Below are 15,919 nucleotides of genomic sequence, written 5' to 3' on the forward strand. Positions count from 1 at the left end.
CCACTGATTTAAAAAAAAAAATATAACAGAAACCCAAGTATAAATAATAAGCGTAAATGTTTTTTATTCGGCTTTAGACAATAGTCGTAAATTTCCAGGCAATTATTTTTAGTTAGTCATTTTTGTAATTGTACAATTTGGTATATAATATTAAATAAAAACGTGACGAATAGAATTGTAAAGAACCTTTACAAGGAATATAATTAGTTTTTATGATTTAAAATAGAATGAAATTTACGAGTTTTGCTTAAAGAGAAAAAAAACACAAATATGTAAATAACTCCATTTGAAATAATAATTATGACTTCAAATTGGTTTATTAATTATGCTTAGTTTGATTGGGTCATTCTGAACTTTGCGGTATAGTTAGAAATTGTTGTCCATAGAAAAATATTATACATATTTTATTTGAGTGATTTTCGCTGGAAATTAGTATCTAAAAAAAATCATTTTAACATAAAATCATGAAATTTCGAAGAAGAATCAACATTTCTAAAAGTTCTAGGTTATGTTGCTTTTTTTTCACCAGGAATTAGAATTTTTAAACAAAACTCATAAAGATATCCCATTTTCAACTATTTTAGGTTATGTTAACATTTTACACAAAAAATTGTATTTTATAACAAACAAATATATTTCGGACAATATTTCCGATTTTTAAAAATTTGCAGGTTATATTAACGTTTTTCGTAGGAAATCGGTTATTTTAAACATAAATCATTATATTTTAAGGAAGATTTAAAATTCACAACAACTTAATGTTATGTTACGTTATATAATATTCAAATCGGTGAAAGAATTTTTTGACATTTTATTTCTATTTTTTTGGAAATTCAAGAAAAAATGTAAAGATGTTGAAAAATAGTACAGTGAAACTTTTAGGCTTATTTGGACACCGAATGAAGAGCCAGTGAAACCAGTGGAATATGTTATTGGTGTTTTTTGTTGAAAATTATTAGTAATTGTAATATAGAATTAATAGATTAAAAAAAAATACTAACATTTTTTAAAACTTTAGGATGTATTGGTATGTTTCACCTGAAATTGGTATTTTGAAACCAAAACTATTAGATTTAAATCCAACGATTTTTTATTAAAAGGAAAAAATGTACAAGCTTGAACATTTTCTGATTTTTTTTTTTTGCAGAAATAGAAATTTTTATTATAAAACTATTAGATTTTGAAGGAGATTGACCATTTTTTAAACAATTTTAGGTCAGGTTGTTGCTTTGCATTGCAAATTGGTATTTTCAAACAAAAATCATTATAATTTTAACAAGATTCAAAATATTTCATCAACTTAGGATTATTTTAGTGATTTTTGGTCGGGAATTGGTATTTTTAAATTAAAAAAGTATTATATTTAAACTCTTTTCAAGAATATACAAAACTGTTTAACGATTTTAGGTTACGCTGGCTATTTTTGTTATGTTATTTTAGTGTACTTACTCGAAAATTGGTATTTTTAATTTAAAAAATCACTAACATTTTAAAATTATCACTATTCTTCAGATGATCATTCATAGTCATTAAATTCACAACCGTTTCTTTTATTGGCGTTTTATACTAATTCCAAAGTAAACGTAACAATTTTAATCAATTATCAAAAATATTCTTGCTTTTTTATTTAATTATTCTCACAAATATTCTTGCTTTTTTCTATTATTTTATTCTCGAAAATATTCTTGCTTCTTGATAGTTTATTTTAAAATTTCAACTTTTTTACGTTTTCGGGGATGCCCCCGGTTATTTTGAGCCAAGAAAGACAAGAATCGTACCGCGCGTTAAAAAAAAAGATTTTTTCATTTTTAACTATTAAAAATAGGAATTTTCTCGAAAATAATGCAAAATATGAATATTAATTAATAGCTTGGAATTGCTCGGTTTTCTGAAATTTATTAAATTATACCCTTTCCAGGTGTTTATATTCTTTAATTCAATACATTTTTCCAAAAATAAAGAAACAATCGATAGAAATCGCTACATTTAGTTTAATGAACTTCAACTTTTTTTTTAAAAACGTTTATTTTTAGTTCACTGACTATATAAAGAACATGTTTCGTGAGATTTTTAAGCTTCCTGAGCTTCAAAGTAAAGAAAATTTTTTTTTTATCTCTAAAAGGGGATCATTTTTGAACTATGAATTGCTATTCCTATTTTACTTCGTTTTCGAAAAAAACAGGAATAGCAATTTATACTTCAAAATTGTTCTCCTTCCTGAAATCTATGAAAATGTACACTTACGAGATGTATATCTAATGTGTTTAACAAAAATGTTCACACGAAAACTAAAAAATCTATTAAATAGACTAAAATAGCACTTAGTTTGACGAACTTCGAGATTTTATTTTTAAAAACTTTTTTTTTTTATTTATTTGAGTATCAATATTTAAACTCGTCCCTCTTCCTGAAATCTGTAAAATCTTTAATTTCCTCAAACTAAATGCTATTTTAGTCGATTTCTATCAATTTTTTTCTATATTCTTCGAAAAACTATTGGATTAAACAGTACAAACATCTGGAAAGGGTAAAATTTAATAGATTTCAGGAAGCTGAACAATTTTGAGCAATTAACTAGTATTCATATTTTGTGTCGTATTCGAGAAGAATCAGATTTGTTATGGTTAAAAATGAAAAAAATTTTTTTTTCAAAAACGCGTTGTGCGATTTTTCTCTTTCTTGGATCAAAATAACCAAGATGCATCCCTGAAACACGTAATGAAGAGGAACTGGATGTACAAGTACTTTTGGGTTAAAATTAATCGAGGCAAGCCGTGAGTAAGATTAAATTTAAAAAAACTTACGTTCGTATACTTCTTCACTAAATCTACAGGATATTTGGTCAGAGTGACCATCACAGCCGCGAAAAGAGAAGGAACAACCTTCAATAGGTCGGATTCCGCATTACTACAGATATCACCACTGAGTTGCAATAAACTTAATACAGTGACTAGAGCATCGTTCACAAAGGCAATGCCACACTTTGCCATAAGAGATTTACTGTACAAAATTATAATTTCACAGCACAGTTTCGGGGAAGCTTTGAATTGAGCTATCATTGCGTTGCTGGTCTCAAAAAGACATTTTAATATACTTATAGAGAACTCGTCAGTCTCCAAATCAGTGACTCCTGATGCACGAAGTATAACTTCCCTGCAATTATTATTATATATTTACCCTCTCAAAACAGAATTTCGAAATATTATTTGGTTAAAATATAAAAATATTTACTCTTGAGCCCACGTTACTATTTTTGAGAAATGCCTTGACGCTCTGAATTTATCAGAGTGGTGAAGAAGCGGAATCAGTGAGACATACTGTTTAAATAAAACCTTTAAAATGTCGCCCGGCAACACGTAACTGTTCTCATTATTATTCGCGTATCTGTCCTCCATCAGCGTTTTAATGAAATTGAGATCACCCCAAAACTCGATCATACTTTCGTGGTAATTTTCCACCAAGAAGGAATGGAATTCATTTCGAAGAAGAAATTCCAATATTCTGAGTCCTAATTTCAACATTCGGATTCTTTCAGCTTCCGATTTATCACGTTTTCCAAATTCCGGAATAGGTGCCTAAAAGATTAAATGAAAATTAGCTTCACTCAGTTTTTACTTCGGTTATTTATTGTTTTTAATAATATAATTTACCAATTTGAGCTGCAGATTCTTGTCGACTTTTAATAAAGACAGTAATAACTTGAGTACACTCTCGAGTTTATTCCATTTAACCAGTAAATGTAGGATCGACAATATCATGTCGTCCGATACATTTAGATCTAATAATTTTCTTTTACACTCTTCGGAGAGTTCTTCACAATTTTCGACTATATTTTCGGGTATTAGAGACAGAAAAAATACGGCAGTCTCGCTTAGTTGCTGATCCTAAAATTTTAGGAAGCATATCTCTAGTTATTTTTAAGAGAACCCTTGAGAAAAAAATATTCTAGTAAATTCAGTATAGACCTTTCCTATAATTCATTTCTTATCATATTGTCACTATTCTAGAAAAATCAGTATAATAAGAAATAATGTTAAAGTACTGAAAGGATTTATGCAAAAAATAGAGAAACTGCCAACGGATGATTTATTTATTTAAGGCAAGATTTCAAATTATTTCAAGGGATTTCACTTATTTAAAAATATTTCCACAGATTTCAAGAGATGTTTTTCAAAGGATTTTACGGAATTCCAGAAGATCACAAAAATGTTAAGACATTTCTAGATAACTTTGGAAAATAAATGGAATGAAATTTCAGGGGATTCCTAGCGATTGTCAAGATTTCAAAGAATTTTACAAGATTCAAAGGATTTTACTGAATGTTCAAGTATTTCAAGGGGGTTCAGAGATTATTAAGTATTTGAACTTTTTTTTCTTCACAAGAACTTTAAAGAATATATTTAATTTATATAAAAGGTATTTCAAATGGTTTCTACTTAATCTAATGGAATTTTGGTGATTTTCAGCGATTTTAAAGAATTTCTAGAGAACTTTAGGGATCTCCAAGAATTACAAAGATTTTCGGGGATTTTAAACATTTCTATGTACTTTTAAAAATTTCCAAGAGTTCCACAGATTTAAGGATTGTTAGGATATTTTAACGGATTTTCAGAGAACTTTACAGAATGAATATTATTTTATTTTAAGAAGATTTCAACGATTTCAATGGATGTGAAGGAATTAAGAATGTTTTAAAGGACTGTAAGTAATTTTCAAAAATCCCCAAAACATCCAAGGGTTGTCAGAGAATTTCATAGGATTTTCAATGATTTCAAAAAATTTCACAATATTTTATAGAATCTTCCAGAATTACAAAGATTTCCGGGGGTTTAAAAAAATTCGACGTATTCTTAAGATTTCAATAGATTTAAGGAATTTTCAAGGATTCCAACATATGTCTAGAGAGCTTTAGGGGATAAATTTAATTTAATTTTAAAAAGTTTCTACATATTTAAACGATTTCAAGAGACGGGAAGGAATTAACCCAATTTCAATGTATTTTAAGTAATTTTTAAAGATTCCAAAGGCATCTAAGGGATATCTTAGAGTTTTGTAGAATTTCCAATGATTTCAAGCATTAAAAAAAAAATCCCACAAGATTTTATAAGATCTCCAAGTATTTCAAAGATTTTCTGGGATTTAAAAAATGTCTATGTATTTCTAGGAATTTTTATGATTTCCAGAGATTTAAGAAATTTTAGGGAATTTCAACGAATTTCTAGAGAAATCTAAGGAAAACGTGTAATTTATGTTTAACGGATTTTAAATATTTCGATGAAATTCCAAGCCATTTTAAAATTCAAGCGATCTAAAATAAATCGTTCCTTTGTATTTTTTCGAATTTTTATATCAATTCCTTCAATATTTTTGTATTATTTATTCCAATGGTTACTAGCTATAATCGTTTTCTACCTATTTTTATTTTCTAGAGGAAATTCATTATACGACTATACTGATTTTCCTAAAATATTTCTTCGCAAGGGAAGACAAAACTGGTAAATTAATCAAATTCTTTTTTATTGTACCTCTAATTTTTCTAGAATATGGTGCATTTTCTGAGCGATTTTTGAGTTCAATTTTTTCATTTCACTATTGAATTTATCCTCCAAAAATTCTTTGCTGTTTACAGCGTAAAGAAGTGCACTCACATCGACTAGAATTTGAATAGTTGACAACTCATTGACGCCATTTGTCAGATGATTTGACCTTTCTAGAATCAAAATTTAATATATTAAATTATAGAAAGCATTATAAGAGTGTAAATTACAATTACAAAAAAATAGGCATCTTTACCGCGAGAGTCTATTTCTTTTGTTTCATTCGACTTATGCCTCTTAACACGAACGTCTTCGCTAATTTCCTTTTCAGGTAACAATTCCATTTCGTGCGTCATTGTGGACAAAATCGCATTTATCAATTTAAATGCATTCTCGCTCACAATTATTCCCTTTGAGTGCAAAAAGAACTTTCTTACGACATTTATGTTTACTTGGCCAGTATCAATTATTTCAAGAACAGTACTTTCCAAGTCTTTCGTAAAAAAAAACCTAGCCCAGAGCAACTGATGAAACAAATCTACTACTTTTTTATGGGAAGTCACCTGAAACATTGAAAAACAATTTTTTATATGTTGCTATTGTTATTAATTTTATCTGATTTTTGATGTCTTACGTCCAGACACTCGATGATACAATTTAATGGTACGATATCCCAAATCTGTAGTTTCGTTCTATTATGCATTTCCAGAATGAGTTCCAGCACTTCGGCCTTGACATCCTCATTTGTGTCGTAAATACTGTCAGCAAATTTTGGTAGAATTTCCTGTAACTTTCCGTTGCTGTGCGGATTGCTCAGAAGACTTTTTAAACCTTGAAAAACACTTTTTCTAATTTCTGGACAGTTTGAACTCTTTGTATGTTCCAAAACAATATTCAACCATTCGTCAATTAATTTGGACGGTAAGCTGACCCAAAAATTTCCTAAGACGTGAAACATCCCCTAAAGTAATCAAAATTGTTTATTATTTACACCAATTTTTTAAGTGATTACTTCGGAATTTTCAATTTTATACCTTGAGAGCGATGAGACAAACTTTTTCACTCAGGTCTTTTAAAAGATTAGTTATTGCACTGTGTTGTTTTCTTAAATATAACTTGTTTTTCAAACTACTGTTTCTTTTTAATATCGCATTAGTCACGCTCATTGGATAAGCTAAGAAAAGAACGTCTGCCGCATTGCACCTTACATAACATCCAGGAGCCTGGAAAATTTTTTTGAAAATAGGATACCTTAGGGACTGAAAAAAAAAACATTATTGACAAATGCAGGGCTCGGATCGTCTAGAAGGCTTGAAAAAAGTCGCAGAAGTTGCATGAAATTACAAAGAAAGTTGTATCGAATTTCGAATACTGTTTACAAAAAATCGCATCAAATTTTTAGTGATAAAAAAAGAAAAAATAGTATCAGATATTGAATGACTGACATAATAACTTTACTTGTTTACGAATATGGAGTACATCATTCTCATTGATTTTCAAACATTCTTTGCACAATGAAAATAAAATTAAAACAATTTTTTAATAATAGTCATTCTGTTTGAAGGATTCTGTATATGGGTTTAAAATGCTTCTTTCAGAACTGTTAAACTGGTCAACTTTTACATTAACTTTTAACTACATGAACATGCATTTTGAACATTTTTAATTTTTAATTATTCAAAAATATGAAGGTTTTAAATAGAGTGATCAAAAGCGTTGAGTTTTAAAGTTAAAAAGTTGAATAGTTAAAAAAACAGTCAACTTCTAACCCCGAAATATTAATATTTTCAATATCATAGTTAAATTTAAAAAAAATCTCAACCAAACCATTGCATTTGCAACCAAATAGCTGAGAACATTCAAGCAAAGAAGACGAATTTTTAACAAAGCAATTGTAATTTAATTATTAGCCTACAAAGATGAATTGTTGAATTTCCAAGCCAAAAAGGCGAATTATTTCAAATAAAATTCAATAATTAACCTGACAAATTAAAATTTCAAACAAACAAAAAATCATTTTCAACCAAGAAAGATGAAATTTCAACCAAAGAAGATGACTTTTCCAGCATAAGGACGAATGTTGAACAAATGGTTTGAATTTTTTTACCAACAAAGATGACTTCAAATAAAAGATATTAAACCTAAATAAAAGCAGTTGAATTTTAAAGTCAAAAAAGCGAATTTTTCAGAAGTCAGTTAAATTATAATTCAACTTTTCTACAAATAGACCGTTTTCAGCGAAGAAAGATGATTTGTTAGGCAAATAATTTCAATTGAATCAAAATACGGACTTCAAAAAAAATGGAAGAATTTTTAAACAAACAGTTACATTTTCCACCAAAAAGACATTTTTAGAAGACAGTTGAATTATCAATAAAAGTTCATTTTCAGCCAAAGGAGATGAATTTTTCACCATAAAAAATGAATTGTCTATCCATAAAGACGATTATATAACAAAATAGTTATTTTTTTTAACGACAAAGATGAATTTTGAACAAAACAATTGAATTTTCAACCAATTTATCCAATTTTAAAGTAACAGAGATTAAACGTATACCAAAAAAAAGATGAGTTTTCAAGCGAAAAATTCAATTAATTTAGAAGACAGTTAAATTATTAGCCTGAAAAGTTGAATTTTCTACAAATAGATCGTTTTTGGGGAAGAAAAATGAATTGGAATTAAATCAAGAGACGAATTTTAAGAACTATATTTTCTATCCATAAAGACGAATATATAAGAAAACAGTTGATTTTTTCACGAAAAAAAAAGATTAATTTTGATCAAAGCAATTAAATTTTTAACCAAATGATCGAATTTTCAAATTAAAGAGATTAAACCTAAGCCAAAAACAGATGAATTTTCAAGCTAAAAAGACGAATTTTTTAGAAGACAGTTGAATGATCAACCTGCAAATAAAAATTTTTTACAAATAAATAATTTTTAAACAAATAGTTAATTTTCCAGCAAGAAGACTAAATTTTTAAAAGAGTTAAATATTCATGGAAAAAGTTCATTTTGAACCAATGTGAATTTTGAACCAAAGAAGATGACTTTTCTACTATAAAATATTAATTTTCAATCCATTCATAAGACTGAATTTTCTATTCATAAAAACGAATGTCCAACAAAATTATCAACTTTTCAAATAAAAGAGATTAAACCTGAACTAAAGAAAGTTGAATTTTAAAAAAATAGATCGCTTTCGACAAAGAAAGATGAAATTTGAACTGAATTCTTACAAAATAGATGAATTATCAATCTATACTAAACGAATTTTCTATTTTAAAAAGGCGTATGTTGAAAAAAAGTTAAATTTTGGACATAAAAGATTAATTTTTTGCAAAATAATTAAATTTTCAATCAAAAAGTCGATATTTTGACCAAATAGTTGATTTTTCTTATTAGGATCTATTAATTTAGTTCTCATTTAAGCAAAACACGAGAAAAGGGGGAAGTATCTTGAAAATAAGGGGAAAAATATCAACTATTTTTGAAAAGGGAGAAAAAAGGAAATAGGGAAAAGAGTGTGACGACTGTAATTGAATTTGAAATTAATCGATTTTAAAAGTTTTCGACTTAAAAATGTTTAATTTTTAAGACTTTCAATTTAAAAAAATTCAATGTTCTGCCCATGAAGCTTTAATGAGAAATTATTCAACTTTTTATTTTCTGAATTAAAACGTTACCAGTTGTCTAGTTTGAAATTTCATTTTTGAAGTTTTATTGTAATTTAAATTGCCGAAAAAGTCGCAAGATTCGAGCCCTGCAAGTAGAAACCATGTAAGGTACGAATTTTACCTCCAAACACCTCCATAATAATTCTAAATATTGATCACAAATCATTCGCTTAACGGCATTATTCGTTTGGCTGTGAAAAAATTGGAGGAATGTCAGTAAGTTTTCGCCAAGTTTGCCTCGTCCATTAATATCTCTCTGGGCACGCAAACAATGAAAAATTAAGTTTCTTAAACATTCCTCAACTGTTTTCCTATTCTCAGCTGTAGTGTTTTGCCATGTTTTTATGAGAATGTCAGAATAAGCTCTGACGCAATTGCTATCTGCAGTTTGCAGTGATACTCTAATGTTATTATAGATTCCCTGCAGAGAAATTATTTTAGTAGTAATAAATTAACATTTCTATAAATCACATCAATTCATTATATGGCTAATTCCATACCATTATCCAAACTTCATTAATAGAGAACAAGTGAACTAATAATTCTCTTCCTTCTGCCAGGGCAAGAAGAGTTTTTTGCCGCACAAGCTTCATAACGTTTTGAATATCTTCGAAAGATTTTAATAGGGGAATTGCATGTTTCACACCGTTCAGTCTTTTTACGTGTTGCTAAAAATAATTTCATCGTCACAATCATTTTATCTTGACAATTAATTATTTCAAGTTTTTCAATCAAAAAATTAATTTACCAACGAAGTTTGTGCACATTTGGTTAAGTATTTTAATGCGTTAATTATTGCATTTTCCCCCCAGTCGGGATCCAATTTCCAACATTCTTCCAGAAGAGTTGACAATTCGTCTTTCACCTTCAAATGTTCAAAGTCCATGAAATTATTAAATAACAAAAAAAAATGGACAGAGACCTTGAAATTATATAAGTAAAATACAGTAAAAAAAACAGTCGATTACATTGAAAGTTTTGCAAACCTTTTGGTCACTTATTTCAGGAAGTGCTGAGTTCAAAAGAATCAGGACATCTAGTAACACATTAGGAACATCATCGAATTTTAATGTTTGTAATGCAACTTTAACAATTGAGCTGTAAGTTTTTGAACAGGCATTATATTCCTGGAATTAATTAATTTATTTTTAAAAACTGCATTGAACAGATACGAAAACTAAGCATTTTTTATAACATCGAACCTTGGATCTCACGGTGTTTCCATTTGGTTTCGCTTTAGGTTTCGATAAGTTCTGTAATTCCTTTAACAAATGTTTTATAGTATTCCAAAGTCCGTCAAGCTCAGTACTAGATAATATCGTGATATCATTATCGTTTTCTTCCTAAATTAATCATAGAATAGAATGACACATTTTGATATAAAAATGCCTTAAATTTTAATAAAAAATTTATTACAAAAAATGTAAACTTAATTAATGCAGAGATGTGCTAAAAGTTATAAATTTACAATGTAATATTACATAATGGTCATAAAATTAAAGAGGATAGCTGTTTTAATAGAAGAAAAAAACGTTTTTTTCCCCCGGTTCACGCACATTTTTCGCGATCATTAAATATAAAAGATTCGAACTCTTGAAGCTACATTTTTTTCATTTGAAGTTATAAAAACTGAATTGCAAATTAAAAGTATAAGTTGAACTCAAATTTTTAACTTATAAAATTAAAGATTAAAAATTCCGTTATTCAAACTCTTCGTAATTTACACGTATAAAATGAAAGCTTTTAACACTTTTCATTTTCAGTGCTCTAAATTGAATAATGAATCAAATTTTTTCAAAATAAAAAATCATTAAAAATACCAGGAACGTTAAGAATTTTTTTAATATCTTAAAACCTTTACAAATATTTAAAAAGCTCAAAATATTATTTCGATTCCTTTAAAAACTTATATTTTGTTTAAAATTTTTTGAAATCTTTTCAAGTTTTAAATTAATTTTGAATCTTTTTAAAACTTCTAAATATTTATCTCTGAAATTTTAACGATTCAAGAATTTCGGTTTCAAAAAACTTAGTTTAAAATTGCTTACTTTCTATTATTTAATTTATAACTGCTCATTTTTAATAAAGAGTCAAATTTTTAAAAAATATCACGACATTGTTCTTTTTCTCAAATTAAAAATGTTGACATTGGAAGGAGATTCAAAGAATATTTTAGACTGAAAAACATTTGAATAAGATTTAAAATGTAATTTAAGCATTTAGACTTTAGACACCTATCATTTTGAAATTATTTAAAAACTGAGAATAGTTTATAAAGTTTCAATCAGACATTTATATTTATTTAACTAGGATAAACAGGGGTATCAGTGACACATTAAAAAAAGATTTTAGAAAAAAAAAAGAATTTTAATTTGTGTGTTTATTGCTTGAAACTAAGATGAATTCACGTGAAAGGGCAGATTTTTTTCGCTTTCAGACAGTACCCAATAATATATTTATTTTATGCCAAACTCTCGTTATATTTATTTTTAATAATTTATTCAAATTAAGTGAATGACACCATATTTCAAGTGTAGGACAACCCACATTTAGGCAACGACGCTTGTATTTATATGGAATTTAAAAGAATTTAATGGTCGCGAACCATAAGGAGCTAACCCTTATTCGGAAAATTTTTCAGGGTAACGGAAAACCTGTTCGCCGAGTACGTTTCGGGATAGCCTTTTGAGGAACTTCGTTATTTTATTAAAAATAGTAAGATTTAATTTTTCACTTTCTAAAAAAAGCACAACAAGTAGGACCGATTGGACAATACAAAAAGCCAAAAAAGTGAATTTTGAACATTTGGCGGGTTAGCCCCTTATGGTTCCCGACTATTCAATTTATAAAATTATTCCTAAGAAATATTATATAATTTAGTGACTTTAGAGAATAAAAAACATCATTTTATACAACTATGTATGTTTATTACAAGAAAAGAGGAAGTTCTCGTCGAAAAGTAATACCTTCGATATTGTGTGGTTATGTTCAGTTCAGTTAAAAATCTTACTAATTAAATAGATACTCAACATTCAAAATTTATCAGGGTGTCTACTAAATTTCGTATGAACGAACAAGCGCAAGTAGCTCAAAGTGACAATAAAAATAAGTTTCTGAAGCGGTCCGCAAGCCTCTTAATTCAAGGGTTACGTAGGAGCGCATGCGGTGAAGATTTTTTCTTTTTTAATTTTAATTTTCATATGTTGGTTTTTAGTTAAATTTGTAAATAATTTCTTTAACGTTGAACCTAGGAGTTTAGAAATAATTGTTTTCGCATCTTTAGAAAATTTTCGATTCTGTCCCAGGTCAAAAAGTTACGTATAATTTACATATAATGGACAAGACTATGATATATTTAATTTGTTTTATATATTTTTCTGTATAAAAAAATGAAAAAAAATCAGAGTTTTGTCCACTGTAAATAAACTGTATATACATTTTTCAGTATGTTGGTATTGAGCTAAATTTACGTCATTTTTGAGAATTTTTTATTCAGAAGGCTTAAATTGTCATGTTTTTGCATAGCAACGCTATTATGAGAATTGAAATCAGGATTTTCAGGGTTTTTCCTAGCATTGCACATGCAAAACACATCTCCATGCAAAAAATGAAGTCGTTAGCCCCAATAGTGTTTGCGCTAGGTGTACTAACAGGGTCATTTTCAGTAAAAACGGCTCGAATTTATATGTTTTTGCATAGCAACGCTATGATGAGCATTTAACTCAGGGTTCTCAATATTTCTCCTCGCATTAGAAACGTGAAACACATCTTTATGCAAACAATGAACTCGTTAGCTGGAAAATTGTTTACGCTAGGTGTACTAACAGGGTAATTTTCAATAAAAACGGCTCAAATTTCTATGTTTTTGCATATCAATGCTATGATGAGCATTTAACTCAGGGTTCTCAATATTTCTCCTCGCATTAGAAATTTGAAACAGTTTCCATGCAAAAAATAAAGTAGTTAGTCCTAATAGTTTTTGGGCTACGTGTGCTAACAGGGTTATTGTGAGTAAAAATGGCAAAAATTTTTATGTATTTGCATGGCAACGCTATGATGAGCATTTTTTCAGGGTTCTCAATAATGATCCTAGTATTAGATTATACCTAATAGTTTGTGCGCCAGACGTGGAAACAGACGGACAACCATTTTACAGACTGCAAAAGAATTTCCTACGAAACCCATGTGCTTAAAATTTCGAACGTTCAAATGAACGAAATTTTTACTGACGACTTTGTAAACCAGAAAATGTTCTCCAATATTTCCTCACTTATATAGAAAATAACTTAATATTAAAACAGATTTATAATATATTTTAAATTGCAGTTAGAATAGTATTTATGAGGAAAATAGAAATGAGGAAAAATATTTCGCTCATTTGAACGTTTGGAACTTCAGGTACATACGAAACCCTAAAAACTAAATGAACTCCCCGCGTCAAAACTAAAATCAAGGACAATTCTCGGATTTTTTTCAATTTCCGGAAAAAATACCGGATTTCCTTAAATCTACGCACAGTAGACACCCTGTTTATAGAAAGCGTTTTCCTAGAAATGAAGAAAACAAACAGCAATCATAAGAACATGGATATCTGTAATAATAGTGCGTATATTTCACTAAAAACTTCTTTCTGTACGGTGTCGTTCACTGATAAGATACTTATGCCCTTCACTGGTTTTGAGAGTGGTATAATACGAATATTACAAAAATATTACATCTACTTAAGTTTGAGAATAATATTAATTTAATTACACTGCTCAACATAATTAACTAACCGCTGGAAATTCTACAAGATAAGAAGTACCGTTTATTCTTACTTTCACAGGACTTTTAAATTAATGACATAACTAATTTGTACAGTGTCAACATGTCTTTGTGTATTTTAAATCCCCATAAACTTGATAAAAGCATTTTATTGTACAGTGTCGTTCAATAGTAGGGTGTCGGCAATGTCTCTGTTTACGCTATTGTTCAATTTTTATTACTCGAAGTAGAATTTAATTGTAAATATTATTAAGTAACTTTTATTAAAAGTTGATCAACTTAAAAGGATTTTTATATTAAGATTTCTAATTCAAACGCTGTTAATTTTTAATTTTTCAAGTCTTCAAAACTGAATAAAATTTTTTTTTAATGGGCAAAGAACCCTTAAAATGAAGACGTAAAATGGACATTTTTATGGTAAAAGATTTTAGAATAAAATATTGTAAACTGAATAATTTCTTAATTGAAAAAGTTAACTGAACTTAACATTTAAAAGAAACTTGAAATCGAACTTATTTTAAATTAAATTATGTGATACAGATTTTTCTCCTAAAAATTAGTAAAATTCCTGGTCAAAACATAAATGTATTGCCATTTTTGGGTTTTTCTCGACCTCGAAAAATTCCCGGCCATTAAATAAAAAGCAAGACGAACGAGATTATTTTTTAAAGATTAATTGGTCGGATTATTTTTTATTATAATATATTGAAAACCCAGCTCCGCACTAATTATAATGACATTATTAAGAAAATAAATCATTATAAACCGTAAAAATTATACCAGTTTTCTGCATATATTATGCATTTTGGGATATCCATTTTTGAGGATTTTCAGCAGTCTTGTATCCAGCGTTTCTTTTTTCTTATGCATATTTACAAATTATCAATTACGGCTGGTCATTTAATTCAATCATTCTTGTCTTAATGTCTAACATTATATAAATGTAGACTTAATCTGTAAACTAAATAATTTTATTTTTAGTGCGCTATTGTTTATTTGATATTATATAAAATAATTTTTAATAATTAGAAACAATTTATAATATATATTTAATATTTAATGATTGCAACATATAATTATTCCTCTCGACTAAAAAAATACGTACGTACAGAATTATTGACAATAATTTCCCCAATTACTGATGGAAATTATAATATCATAACTATTAAATATGCATTTTTTCAACAATTTACCTGAGATTTCCTTCTTTTTCAAAACAAGTGATACTCTTACAGAAATTCAAGGAAAAATTTGAACAAGAGATATTTTTGTAATAACGCCGAAACAATAACAAAATGCCGCCATTTTTTCGAGGTTATGTGTACAGTAAAGAAAGGAATGAGACAATTAGGCGAATTATCAGCCTTGTGATAAGAACTTAAATTAAATAACAAATTTTCTCGTATTGCAAAATACGAAAAAATGTTTGGAAGCCTGATAAACAAGTCGATACAAATATTTTTCATGGAATTTGCGTTTTAGGAATCGAAAGCAAAACAAAATTTGAAATATTTACCGATGGCAGTTTGTGACTTTCTCCATGTGGTGGAGTTAAAACATGAATTTCAGCTTTTCAAAAATCAGCCACTTTATTTTTCGTTCATAGGTTCACACACAAATTCGAATAATATCCCATAAATCTTTATTTACCGGTAGTATATGTTATCAGTAGCCGTCAGTGGCCATATTGATTCCTTCACCATGATTCCGCGGCAGAATTGTTCGAAAAGTTCACGCATGCGCATTAATAAATATGTAAAACTACAAAAATAGTTAATAGAAAAAAGTGCTTTTTAGAAAAAATTATCGAATCTAACTACACATAAATATAATTCGATGAGGAAGCAGAAAAGGTATAAAAATTTAAATAATGAGTGACAAATTAATTAATGACTGAAAAAAGCAGTGGCGTAAACGGTAAATTTGAAATCGCAGTGTAG

At 28.1% G+C, this 15,919-nt stretch overlaps 1 protein-coding gene across 1 annotated transcript in view; it reads right to left on the reverse strand.

The window, feature by feature from the left end:
• LOC117174051 (condensin-2 complex subunit G2-like) overlaps positions 1 to 15,660 on the reverse strand; it is an 18,584-nt gene extending 2,924 nt beyond the window's left edge. The window contains exons 1-14 of the mRNA XM_033362702.1: positions 15,496 to 15,660; positions 14,760 to 14,940; positions 10,418 to 10,558; positions 10,202 to 10,342; positions 9,964 to 10,080; positions 9,716 to 9,883; positions 9,337 to 9,636; positions 6,572 to 6,760; positions 6,172 to 6,498; positions 5,794 to 6,100; positions 5,526 to 5,710; positions 3,651 to 3,884; positions 3,232 to 3,575; positions 2,805 to 3,153 (exon numbers count right to left, since the gene is read on the reverse strand). Coding sequence (XP_033218593.1) covers positions 2,805 to 3,153; positions 3,232 to 3,575; positions 3,651 to 3,884; positions 5,526 to 5,710; positions 5,794 to 6,100; positions 6,172 to 6,498; positions 6,572 to 6,760; positions 9,337 to 9,636; positions 9,716 to 9,883; positions 9,964 to 10,080; positions 10,202 to 10,342; positions 10,418 to 10,558; positions 14,760 to 14,849 — 2,892 coding nt within the window. The 5' untranslated portion in view covers positions 14,850 to 14,940; positions 15,496 to 15,660. The remainder of the gene's footprint in view (positions 1 to 2,804; positions 3,154 to 3,231; positions 3,576 to 3,650; positions 3,885 to 5,525; positions 5,711 to 5,793; positions 6,101 to 6,171; positions 6,499 to 6,571; positions 6,761 to 9,336; positions 9,637 to 9,715; positions 9,884 to 9,963; positions 10,081 to 10,201; positions 10,343 to 10,417; positions 10,559 to 14,759; positions 14,941 to 15,495) is intronic.
• Positions 15,661 to 15,919: the final 259 nt, after the last annotated feature.

This window comes from Belonocnema kinseyi, chromosome 6 (genome assembly GCF_010883055.1).
Source record: "Belonocnema kinseyi isolate 2016_QV_RU_SX_M_011 chromosome 6, B_treatae_v1, whole genome shotgun sequence".
Classification (NCBI taxonomy): Eukaryota; Metazoa; Arthropoda; class Insecta; order Hymenoptera; family Cynipidae; genus Belonocnema; species Belonocnema kinseyi.